The following is a 12,621-nucleotide window of genomic DNA, read 5'->3' as shown; positions in this document are numbered from 1 at the left end:
AGACAGGACACAAGTAGAGAAGTGGATAACACGAACGCCGACGATCAACTGAAGGGAGCACTTGTTATTTTTTTTGCATTATGAATCCTTACCAACTCGCTCAGCTTTCTGTCGTTTCGAGGTACAGATATTTGTGCACATTAGTTCTCATTTCTTTCTATCCATGTTCTTGAGTTTTCTTTCAAAACAAATTTTCTTGTAGGTTTTTTCAGATTTGAAAAGATGCCCAACGCATGTCACGCTGCACTAACCCATTTGTGATTTTACTGTGGGCTTCCAATGCCAATCGGCCCACCGAATTTTTGTTAACATCCAACCCCTCCAAGATATCTGATCTTGGTAGCTATCACAGCGCATAAAACATATGAATTCATGGCGGGACATTTCCGGCTGCGGCGCGGAGGCCCTGATGACTGAGGACAGCGCAAGAACCTCCGCATTAAAGAAAGAGCAACGTTAAACACGCTTGATCTCGCGCACTAGCAACGGTTCCAAGTCCTGTGCGTAGGAGATAACACTGACAGAAGCGCCCAAGCCATATATTTCCGCGGCAGAACTGTGCACTTGCGAGTGTGGTGCATGGAACTAACGAAGCAGCAGGGAGCTCGGACCGCATGTACGGACACGGGTTTCGCACAGCGGACGGCTGCCAGTGCAGCGGGGGCCAGACCCCGACGGCGCTTCGCCCTGCCGCGCGCCGCAGGCGGCTCTCTCGGGGCGGCCGCCGAAACGAGGATGGATCGCTGGCGCAAAGCTGCGCTCATTTGCTGTGATTCGCCAGCGCTCGTTCTCCCATGCACGATATAGACGCGGGCCACAACGGAAGCGTGGCTGGCATACTGCCACCGATCGTTCCGTCGCTGCATTCGTCAGGTTCACAGAATGTGCCGCCAGGGATATGACCGCTCCACGCATATTTGTGTGGTGTATGCAGGCACATGTCGACCGTAGCTACAAGCCAGTTTCTTAAATTTATCCGCTTAATTTGTTCCTCGGGCCGTGTCTCAGCGCTACCTTCTGAGATTGGAAAATTTCTAATATCCTCTGAACGAAACGCGAAGTCAGAAACAGACACTTTACTTTGAGAGAGCGTGTCAATAAGGTTAAAGAGTGCGTCAGACGTTGCATGGATTTTTTTCACTGCAGTACCTGTTGTAGTTGTTTACTCTTGGTTGTGGGAATGGACAAGTGTTCCGTATGCTGATGTTGTCGTAGCAGCAGAATTCTTGGCACACTTGCAATCCTAGGTTTCTTTTAGTACAGCCCTTCTGAATAATAATCCAAGTTTTACGTACAGTATTCGCGTCATAATTTGTCGTGAATGGTGATTAAAACAAATCATCCTCTTTAGTGCATTCAGGGATACGCGAAGTAGCTATTACAGTACAAATGCGCCTTGTTTTGTAGATATCGAGTAAATAACGTATTAGTGCAAGTGCTGTTTTCTACATTCATGTGTTGACGCCATGGCGTCTTGTGAATTGCTGCGAATAAATGTCATAAATCTTCAGGCCGCGGAACAAGGACGCTTGTTGCACGTTTAACAAGTGCGCAGCTTACACTTTACAAGAGAAGGCAGACACGAGGCTATCGCTTGTTCTGTGTCTGCCTTCTTCTGTCCCGCCTAAGGATGGCGATTTTGAAGCTTGCAAGTGTGAATGTATATCCAAAGGACACATTCTATTAAAATACGTTTCTGTGGCGGCGGGAAGCCACGCCACGGAAGTGAAAGGCGCGTGCAATCGAGACACCGATCGCGAATGTCTGGAAGCATCTCTTTTTTTTTTTTTATTGCGATGAAGGCTTGCCCTTAAGGCATAATTCGTGGAGCGTATATCTGTATTATATGTGTGCTGTGAGGCCTGTGTTGTGTATGAATTGAAGCAGTGTTTTGTGGAATCTGTTGTCATGTATCCAGCGGTCATAGCTGGTTGTCACACTGCAGCGGAGGCCGGCTTGCAGTAGGAAAAAAAAAAAAAAAAAAGAAGCATCTCTCTCCGGTGGCCGACAACAAACGCGCGCACGCTTCCCAGTGCACCGTTCTCTCGACACACAGGCTCTCTACGTGCGCCCTGTGTCAGGTATACTTCCCTTTCATCGTTTCATTTATTTCTCATAACCTTAGAGCCTTGTTCAGCACACGTAACTATCGTCCAGGGAAAGCTGACGCTGCGAATTCACACTGCCGTGTTGAATGAACGAACAAAGCATGAGGAACTATACGATGGTTTAAATGTGTGCATTCGAGCTTTATCCAAGGTCTGCGTCCAGGTTTTTAATGCTCTACCTTAAATTGGCTGGCGAAATTTCTGAGCGTGGGTCTACTTATGTGTGAACTTTAGGTGCGCCATAAATCAGTTGGTATAGCGTCCCCTGGGCGCAAAGAAATGGGTCAATAGCCGGCGACGCTCACACAGCGATGTGAAGCAGCGTCCATTAATTGCAAGTCCCTCGAAACGCGCACCGTCCATTAAGTGAGGCGCTGTGGGTGATTTCGTGTCGCCTGGGCCATGCCGCCCGTTCTAAGGACGTGGGCTGTATCGATTATCAATTTCGGGCTAAAATTTTATAGGCGGTCTGTGTGCAGCTGGGAGCAAGAGACAGTCCAAGTGATGACTTAACCTTCTGGCTACCTTCTTTGGCGAGCAGCGCACTGCAGCAGCAACTATTATGTCTTGTTTCTGTCGAGCGAAATTCTCTGCTTTACGCTGCTTGCTGCAAAACGGGAATTTCATTATTATTTGGTTCTGCCCCACGTACCTAAGGTTCGCGCATCAGTCTTGTTTTTCTTCTGTATTTAATTTCACATGCTTTGCGTCTTTCGTTCAACGGAGTCCTGATTATTGGCAGGTATTAGCTTAGGATAAATTAAAAAAAAAAGAACGTGTTCTTTGAACTATCGCGAACAGGACAGAAAAGAGAGATCTGCTATTTTCGTTGTGATTTTCTCGTCAGAAACACACGAACGGTCCATCATGTAGGATGGCGATGCACGACAAACACTCTTCAGAATGTCAGCCCCCGTCGGCGTTCAAGCGATGAGAGCCGATGCGGTCGAATAGACTTCATACTTCTCTGCTCAAGCTTCCCGGGTTTGGTGAAAAGGAGTACGCTATTGAACACATTTGCTGTTCTAATTATTTCTTAATTTTTATTTAGTGTTCAAAGAAAGACATTTGGCCAGTCACTTTATTATTTTGGCAGAAAGGCACGACAATTTTGAAAATTATGGGCTGTTAACGAGAACAACTCCTTGTGCTGCGCAAGGTTTTTGAAAGTGAACGCCCCGATAAGAGAACAAACAAGCGAGTACGACTTATCTGCTTTTTAAAGATTGACCACAACAACTTGCACTGGGCCTTAATGTTAGAAAGTTACCGTGTTAACTACCGACTGTTGTAGCAATCAAGCGCATCTTAAAAACCGTCTGTAGAAGTTGTGTCGCGCTAACGTGTCTCTGCCACGCATTGTTGTACAGAACACAACACGAGGAGCTTCAGCGCGACGCTAGACCTTGCTATCGCTGTGAATTTTCAGCTATTCGGGCTAAACTGCAAGGAAAAAAAAGAAAAAAAGAAAAAAGGAACTTTGTGCTGCGACGGATGTATGCCAGGCTCGTATATAACATCTAACAAGAAAATGTCATCCCATTATGCACAATTAGATTTGCACAAAGGAAGTTGCGTACCTCACAAAGAAAACAAAGTAAAACTTTTTTATCTAACACACACTATTATTTCGGCGCTATCACACAATTATAGCTAGCTTTTGAATACTATAATTGCTAAAATATTTTATTAATAATTAATTATGTATTTTTTTCTCGATTTCTTATATTAAGTTATTAATTTTTTATACGACTTCACCCCTTCGCTCTAAGAAACAGCTCTTTACCCGCTGGCTCCTTGTCTAGTAATTGAGGTCATGGCACTAAATCGAGACGGAGATGAAAGACTACAGGACGTGCGCTAATGATCGTCTGATTTCGTTTCAGAAGGACACAGGCACCTGCATCGAGAACCCGAACAGGAAGTGGGAATCAACGCACTTGAAAACCAGCATTTTGCCACACGGACAATTTGCCTTCCGCTCAGAGCAATCGACGCGGCGCTGACGCAGTTACCAGCCTCTGTGAAATCAAGCAGCCTTCGACAATTTCCTGCGCATCCTTATCCGCATTTCTGCACATGACGAAACAATCTTTAAACAGTGGTTGACACCCACAATCATCACAGTGCACTGAAGCCAACTAAAATGCACGGAACCACTGAACAAACCAGTCCAAAAAATACGTGTTCTTGTCTAGTCCCCGTAGTGGGTGAACGAAAAAGTGTGAGAAAGAAGCATGCAATAGAAAATAAGACGGTGCATGGTGTTCACTGTGGAAGAACGCTGTTGCCGCACTAAACGAGGTGAGAGCCGGAGGAACCGCTGAAGTTTGCTGCCATGTTATTTTAATATGCACGCACTACACACACGCACATACAAAAAAACATATCAACATATTAGTCTAAAGTTAATAATTAGAAACTTCGTTCATTAATCCCCACCGCTAGGTTAACTAAGGAAGATACATAAATACTGGGAGATTTTTTCAGGTGGCCGCCAGCCTGCGATCAAGCTCACGAAGCTTTTCATTTCGGCAAGTGATATGCCCCATTTTTTGCAGCCAGCTTCGCTAACATTGAGTCCTTCATCACGAGTGCCTGTCACGATTACTTCTAGCTTAAGAGATTCTTTTTTCTTTACTGTGTCGATACAGTGGGCGCGCATCCGCATAGTATTGGCTGAGATTATTTCTTAACTCTCAACCCACTAAATTTACGATTAATTTGGGCTGCAACTTTACTCACGTTTCGAAAAACTTAAGCTGTGCTCGAATGAAAATAACCCGCCGTGGTGGCTTAGCGGCTACGGTGCGCTGCTAAGCACGAGGTCACGGCATCGAATCCCGGCTGCTGCGGCCGCCTTTCTATGGAGACGAAATTAATAAAACGCCGTTGTCCCGTGCATTGGAGACACGTTAAAGAACCCTTGGTGTTCAAAATTAATTTGGACTCCCCCACCATGGGGTGCCTCATTATGAAATCGTGGTTTTGGGAAACCCTAGAATTCAGTTAAATTCGAATGAAAATGCTGTTAGTTTGTTCATTTTAAGAATTACAAGAAAGCATTGACGTTGTTGAGCAGAAATGGTGCTTTACTTACATTTCCGTATTCCTTTTCCACCGTAGCCCGAATCTTGGTGAAGTTTCTGGAACAAAAAAGAAAAGAACCATAAGAGTGATGCCATTAAGAGCTGAGTAATGGCGGCAGCGCCCAAGTATCAAATTATTGTTTACTGCGGATGGGAGTTCCCGATATGCGTCACTCCCTTTCGGGTTTGCGCTTTGGCTTTGCCAGTAAGACCTGGAACTCATACTGCAACCCCGAATGCGAAACGACATGGGTAGGCTCCCGATGTTTCTTCTTTTCTTTTCTGTCTCTTTTACGATTAAAATGTGCTTCTTTCTCTCCATTTTATTTCTTTCCGCACACGCCATAAAACCCCCCACATATGCGTTCTTTCAATATGTGGCGTGCTAACTTCCTTTTTTCCAGTAAGCGGCAACAATTTTGCAATGGACAAGAAATCAGCGGTGCAATTTAGAATCAGATTTCCTCCTCTTGCATGAATGAATTAGATTCGAGAATATGACTGCTATGCAATCGCCTAGACTTCGTGCTTGTCGCGCACTCGTTGCCGCAAGATCACAAAAATTTCTTACTCTTGAAAATGCTTGCAAAAAATGAAATCTAACAGATGGTCGATATGAACACGATTTGAGAAAGTAAGCTTCAAAAGAAACAGCGTGCAGCCCTTCGGAAAGCTAATATCTGTCCGATTGTACTTGAATAGGAATTCAAGCTACCAAGCCTGTCTGTAGCGTTCAATAATGAAAAAAAAAAGCTTTTCGATTGGAACCAATTCCACAAGTTGATAACTACGGGTCAAGTTTCTTTTCTGAATAGGCCCTTCATTTCCTCAGGTTTCACTAATCAGATCCAAAGGACGCAAATCCCTCTTCTGGGCTATTGCGTATACGTGCATGAAGGTCTCCTACGTTAAATAATTTTGCAAACACACCCGTCGAAGATCACAAAGAACCGCCCAGGAGTTCTTACGTACAACACAACCTATTATTATTATTATTATTATTATTATTATTATTATTATTATTATTATTATTATTATTATTATTATTATTATCATAAAAGGGCAGGGGGATGGTACAAGAAGTAAATGACAAATCTGTACAAAAATCAAACACCGCATATATATACATATACATATATATATATATATATATATATATATATATATATATATATATATATATATATATATATATATATATATATATATATATATATATATATATATATATATATATACATATATATATGTATATATATATATATATATATGTCGTTCTCAAGTCAAATTAACAATATCCACATGATCAGGATGACAGTCCGTGTTATACGTCTTTTCGCAGGTTGAAAAAGATGAGCACGATAAAAAAAAAAGCAACGAGAGATAGAAATGTAACAAAACTGGATTTCAGCCTGCAGTCCCTGAAGAGTTTGTGTAGAAAGACACGAGAAAGAAGGATGTCATGTCGCGGACGTGCCACCCTTGATGACAAAGGGCTCTAGGCTATGACTGATAAAACCCAACAGACAGAGTAATTCCGCATATGTATGTGAATAGTGGTTAGACGCAAGATAAGCAAACGCGGGCTCGTCTTCCGCCTGGGATGCCACTAGCGCAGGCAACACAATGCGCCGTGTGTGCGTGGCAATTACGAGCGCCTTTTCATTCCGCTGTGGGATGTCCAACCGCCGACGCGCGAACGACAGCTACGCGGAAGCGATTGGGCATTTCCTCTGTGTCCGTCGTGGCTACAGTTCACGAACAAAGTTGTCGCTTACGGAGAAAATCAGTTTCCTGAATTTCTTTCGTAAGGCGTGCAATTACAAGTTCTATTAAACCTTCTAGCTGCTGTTATCTTACGTTATTCTATTTGCATTTAAACAGAGCACAGCAACGTGAAACTTTGTAAACGTCGCTTTCGCCAACGTAAATGCAACGTCCCCACATGCACTGTCGATAAGCGGCCACTTTCCGTGCTCCGCGCTCCGGGTGGGTTCCTTCGCTTCCATCGTAAGCCAAACTTTCCCACGTACTCGAAGTCCGATACATTGGAGGCCCACATTTACGAAGATAACTGAGAACGACGGACAGAGCGCATCCCCGACAATCGGGTGAACTTCAGGAAATGCGATAACCGTGCAGAGCACCACGTTCGTCAAATAAAAGCCGCAGCGACAGCGAAATTTCGCAATCGCGAGGCAGGCACGCGTTGCTTCCAGCGTAAATTGAGAGGCACGTGTCTGACAGTGCGCTCAGGCAGCAGCACTCGAAATTCCCGTTTCTGGGAACAGCGCATGCGCTCTTTTTCTCACACAGCCGCGCCGGTCGTGACAGAAAGCGGGAAGAATAGACTAACCACGTTGGCCACGCATCTTCTGCAAAGCGTGGCGACGCAAAAAGCGATCACCATGACGACCGGCTTGAATTTCGCATCCATCCATTGCCGCAGCGCTGCGCATCTTCGGCGCGTGTACACGCAAGCGCTGTCCACGCGCATCCTCTCTGGGAATTTCGCTATGGTTTGCACTATTGTTAGCGTTGTTGCTAGGGGCCGTTTTAGAGCGAATATCTTTCCTTGGCTTTCTGGCCGTTTTCGTGGTTGGTGGTCGATGGTCGGGACTCGCTTAAAAAAAATTAAAAAGAAGTTTGTTCTCTCTTTCTCTTTAATCTTACCCTCTCGTTCGTTCGATCTTTCGTTCGGGCTGTCCGCTTACATCGGCAATCCTCATCGTTAGTTTCTGCGCAATATATTTGTTATGTATCCGTCAAGCGCTGTAGCTGTCTTTCACTATACAGAATGCCTCCTCTCTGACAGCTTGCTTTTGGACAACCTGCGGCTGGAAGGCTGGGAGAATAAAGGAGATACTTCAAAGACTGCTCTTGCTGGTTTGATTACGTCATTTACTTTTTTTCCCTAAGCTTGCTCATTAACCCCGCTTGCCTACTCTTCGTACATAACTACACAGCTTAGTAAGGGCTCGAAACATGTATTGCTCGTTGGCTGATTCGTCCGCTGAACGAAGGTTTGTTGGTTTGTTTATTCGGTGATTTACTGATCGATTCGGCCATTCACATTAGAATATTAGCCCCATTGAATGTTTGAAAAGAAACCGAATAATAACTATCTGACGACAGTAGCCCATACTAGGGTGTTTTCGTGCAGTCTATTCATCTGTCGGTGCATGTATTGAGGAAACTAAGCTCAAAGGGGCAGATTTCTTTTCAGAAATTATATAAAATGTAAGTGAACGGTCAAATTCCAAAACATGGCATGGGTAGTAGAAACAAACTCCCCCTGCATGTCTTGGTAGACCACATTTGTTCACACATGTGAACAGTGACAAGTCCCCAGATTCCATGTGACTATTTCATTTGCTTACCTGAATTACTGCTAACAGCCGTCATGAGTTCACGACTCCTCGATATCGTTGTGACCGGCGGCCCTTCAGAGCGGAGTACGCCCCCCCCCTCCCCTCCCCCCCCCCCGGCCACATCCGGTTGTCACGCCTCATCGCTCACTTCAAGGCAGCTCGCTTGAAGACAGCAGCGTCGTCTCTCCTGACCGTCACGAAGAGCCCACCAAGGCCGTTATGGTCGGCCGTTCACTCCGCGACAGAACTTCGGACACAGATGTAGCAATTGTGGGAAACGAGCCGACGGCCTCGTCAAATGGGATGTTGAACGTACACGCCGTAGTTGAGGTGCGTGCAAGGCTACGATCCTTAACACTTGTCAGCCGCATAACTTGGCACAATCGCGGAAAGTCGGCATACCATCCACGGAAAGTCAGCGTACCATTCCGGCTCTCCTGTTCGTGCCCAGTGATGTGCGTGTTTCGTGCCATCGGAGGGAAAGGGAAACAAACCTCTAGATTGGCGGCACAAGAGGTCATCAGTCTCCTGGCGTCGGATTGGTGGAAGCGACTGAACATCACGACGCAGGGCATAAAAAGCGGATCAAGACGGCCAGGGAAGGAGGACGCTCGTGAACAGCATGGCACTCGGACATACTAAGACGCTACCATAGTGTGCTCCGGTAGTTGGAGCCGTACTGTAAAACTCAACCATGTACTTTTTAATACAATCCTTTTCTTCATTCTCTTAAACGTCGCTCGGAACCCTTTCGCCCTGCACCTGGCACGGCCCCATCAACGGAAACTCCGTTAGCTGCACGGATTCCCGACTTCCCAACAGTTTGCTTACAGGCACCTATGCGAATTTTAGGAGAATCCCTGTGGTACCGGAAAACTTTACCGATGGGAATTCCTGGACACACTAAAACGCTTTCCTGAAATCTGAAGAACATTCAGTAGTGGCGGACGCCAGCTTCTGAAGCGCCATTTTCTCGGAAGCAGGACATGCAAGAGGATTCATGAGCTACCCGTGACTTTGGCTTTGGTGGCTTTGGCTTTGGTGGCTTTGGCTGAGCTGCGGGGCGCAACGACGTCTACTTATATTTCGGTGCAGCATTAATTTTACGAAGGCGCTGTGTATGGCTACAATCTGGAAAAAAAGATGTGTCCGAGATGTTGACAAAAACAAATCATCCCGTGGGTCGATCCTGGTGATATAGTATAAAGGGTCCAAGCTCAATGGCACATACCCCTGTGGGCTCGGGGACCTGTAACGTGCCCTTGAACTACGCTTGTCTCACGTGGGACCCAAAGAGGTCCCAGGCACAAGGGTAATAGAATGCATAATGTAACCGCGCAAACGACAATGAACGAAGAAGGAAACACACTGGACGGTGTGCTTCCTTCTTCGTCCGTTGTCGTTTGCGCGGTTACATTATGCATTCTAATATCGACCATCAACTAGCTCGCCTTTCTCAGTTACACAAGGGTAATAAAAGATGTTTTTGAAAGAAATGTTTTGTACAACTTTATCAAAAAGGACTGTCAAAAAATTCTCGGGGCCAGCCGCGCTAGTGCCACTGCACGCGCGTTCGTCGTCGTCGTCTTCCACCGCTGGCTCCGTCGCCGCTCATCATTCCAGCGTAGAATTTCACTTCCCTTCTGTCGTCGTTATGGGGAGGCCGTGTTTACAGGGGTGTAAGCTATTGCTTAAGGGAGTATGAGCCATTCATTGTCTTAGGGGACGGACACATTTAATAACAGAGCTGATACGCGAATGTGTATTAAAAATAATATCTAACTAAAAAATGAAAACTAAAACAAGTAGAAAAAAGAAAACAAGACGAAACAAACAGCGAAGTTACATATTTGTGCCTTTATTCAACCAATATGGCATAACCACCATATAGAACTTTATATAGTTCTTCCCCATCTTTCATCCCCCCATCCCGCTCCTATGTGTAGGGTAGCAAACCGGTCAAGCTAAACTGGTTAACCTCCCTGCCTTCCTTCTCCACTTTTTCCTTCCTTCCTTGAGCAATAGAGCTTCGCTGGTCTCCGAGTTTTTAGCGTTCCTTTCATAAAAAAAGTTCCTTGTTGCCTTACCCACGTATTCAGGAACGCGCCTAAACTTGAAGTCCATGCTTGACTTGGTCACGATAACGGTTGGCGTGAACGCGTACAACATGCTCATTGAATACCTTTCTTTGGGGGCTTTCGGGTCAGGCGTTATCTTGAGCAACTCAACCGTGGGCTTCAGGTCAAGGTGCATTCCTGAATACGGGGGTTGGATGTCATTGAACGAATTAACGTCATCGTCGTTGTTGTGCTGTCGTCATCATGCTGTGTTGTTATCATTACCGTCACTACTGCGCCAACATCTTTATCGCTGTCACTATCACGCAGCAGTCATTGTCGCCGTAGAATAGCTGTAGTGATGCCACCGTTTTTGTATTTGTCGTGCTGTCGTCGCTATAGCACAGACGTCGTCGGTTTCGTGTCCCAGTGTCCCTCGTTGTCATCACTGTCGTCCCGTTAACTTCTTTTTGCAGTTAATAACCATTCAAACATTTTCATGCAGTGCCCGATCCAAGGCTTGGTGAACGAGTGAACAAAACTGGGCCGTTTACTAGCTCTCATAACTTTTCCTCGCAGTAAAGCCCCACATGGGAAAAAGAAAAACGGAAAGAAAAGTGTAGGGAGAAAGCGAACACTCAATGTAGGGTCGGGGACCTGTAGGAGGACATCGTACACAACGGTGCTGAGGCTGCCATTGTATAAGCAAGGCCACGAAGAAACACGCACAAAGGAAGGACATGTACAATAGGACCGGGACATAGCTGTAAATCTGGGGTCATCCTCTGGCGCGTGTCCCTTCGAGTTCTTTTTTTTTGCGTGTAGCTCTGCTATAGCTTTGCGATGAGCCAACTAAATGAAGCAAAAGGCTTAATTAGGTCTTACCAATTCTCTATTCGTATCCTTCATTCCATCTTCCATTCGCACTCTCAACGCGCGCTATCAGAACGTGGCCATACAAAGGTGTCAACATTTAAACTAATGAACACCTTTTCGTGAAGATGGAAGTCCGCTGTTCCTGAACAAAGTATGTCATCTGCCTCGTAAGCAATCAGCGTGACGTTTATGTAATACGTAAGTACGCTAATAAAAGCCATTCAACGCGAACGGGCATTGAGAAGTTCAACTTTAAATGTTCTGTGACGCAGAGTGAACGTGTGACGTACAACGTGCTTTCACAGTGCTGTCAAAGACAAGATCGAGCAACGCAGGGGGAGGCGGCGGCGTGTGAAAAATGTAATGAGGCGGCCAGTCACACTTGGAGAATAAAATTGATTGTGAAAAGTTTTGCGCACAATAGGAACGAAGATGACAAGAAAAGGACAAAGACCAGCGCGGACGGAGTTGTCAGTCTGCACTGGTCCTTGTGCCCTTTTCTTGTTGTGTTCGTTCAGTGTGCGCAAAACTTTCCACAATGAAGTCAAACCAACTAGCTCGCCCTTCAATCTTATTGAATAAAATTGCATCACCGCGCGGATACCTTACTTCCTGCATTCGCACATATAACAAAGACATGTTAATTACAAATGCTATAATTATAACGTGGCGCCATTTCCTGGTTAAACACAAGTGTGCTGTCTTGATAACTGCTTCCATGATGTCAGTCAAGCTTCCTGTAGTAAGTATAAAGAGGCGTCGCATGCGCGCACTTCATACTATGCACCTTAATATAGTGAGACACACGCGGCTTGCGTACGCGAAAACCCAAACCCCATTGAGACCCGCTTCGGTCTTTTAGGACCAAAGGGTTTGCGTAGCCAAGCAGAACACAATCCCGTCCCGTAACCTTAAGGTCACTAATATAATTTTTTATAGTTGATGTTTGACACGTAAACCCCGAAGGACCGCCGACGCGCCTCCGAGGCATATTGCATGCACAGAAATGAAATACAAGGGAAAAAGGAAAGATGGCGTACCAGTAGTGTGTATTGTGACCAACAATAACCGCGTTTGTGGAAAATGGAGCGCTCTTCCGTGTTTGCGGGTAACATGTACA

General features: G+C 45.5%; 1 protein-coding gene across 3 annotated transcripts in view; it reads right to left on the bottom strand.

Annotated features, from left to right (window-relative positions):
• The window catches only part of nwk (FCH and double SH3 domains nervous wreck), a 202,631-nt gene that overhangs the window by 173,838 nt on the left and 16,172 nt on the right, over positions 1-12,621 (bottom strand). For all 3 annotated transcript variants that reach the window (XM_075688106.1, XM_075688108.1, XM_075688107.1), the window contains exon 3: positions 5,209-5,254. In XM_075688106.1, coding sequence (XP_075544221.1) covers positions 5,209-5,254 — 46 coding nt within the window. The remainder of the gene's footprint in view (positions 1-5,208; positions 5,255-12,621) is intronic.

This window comes from Dermacentor variabilis, chromosome 4 (assembly GCF_050947875.1).
Source record: "Dermacentor variabilis isolate Ectoservices chromosome 4, ASM5094787v1, whole genome shotgun sequence".
NCBI classification, from domain to species: domain Eukaryota; kingdom Metazoa; phylum Arthropoda; class Arachnida; order Ixodida; family Ixodidae; genus Dermacentor; species Dermacentor variabilis.
This window is presented reverse-complemented; position numbering and strand designations above follow the sequence as displayed.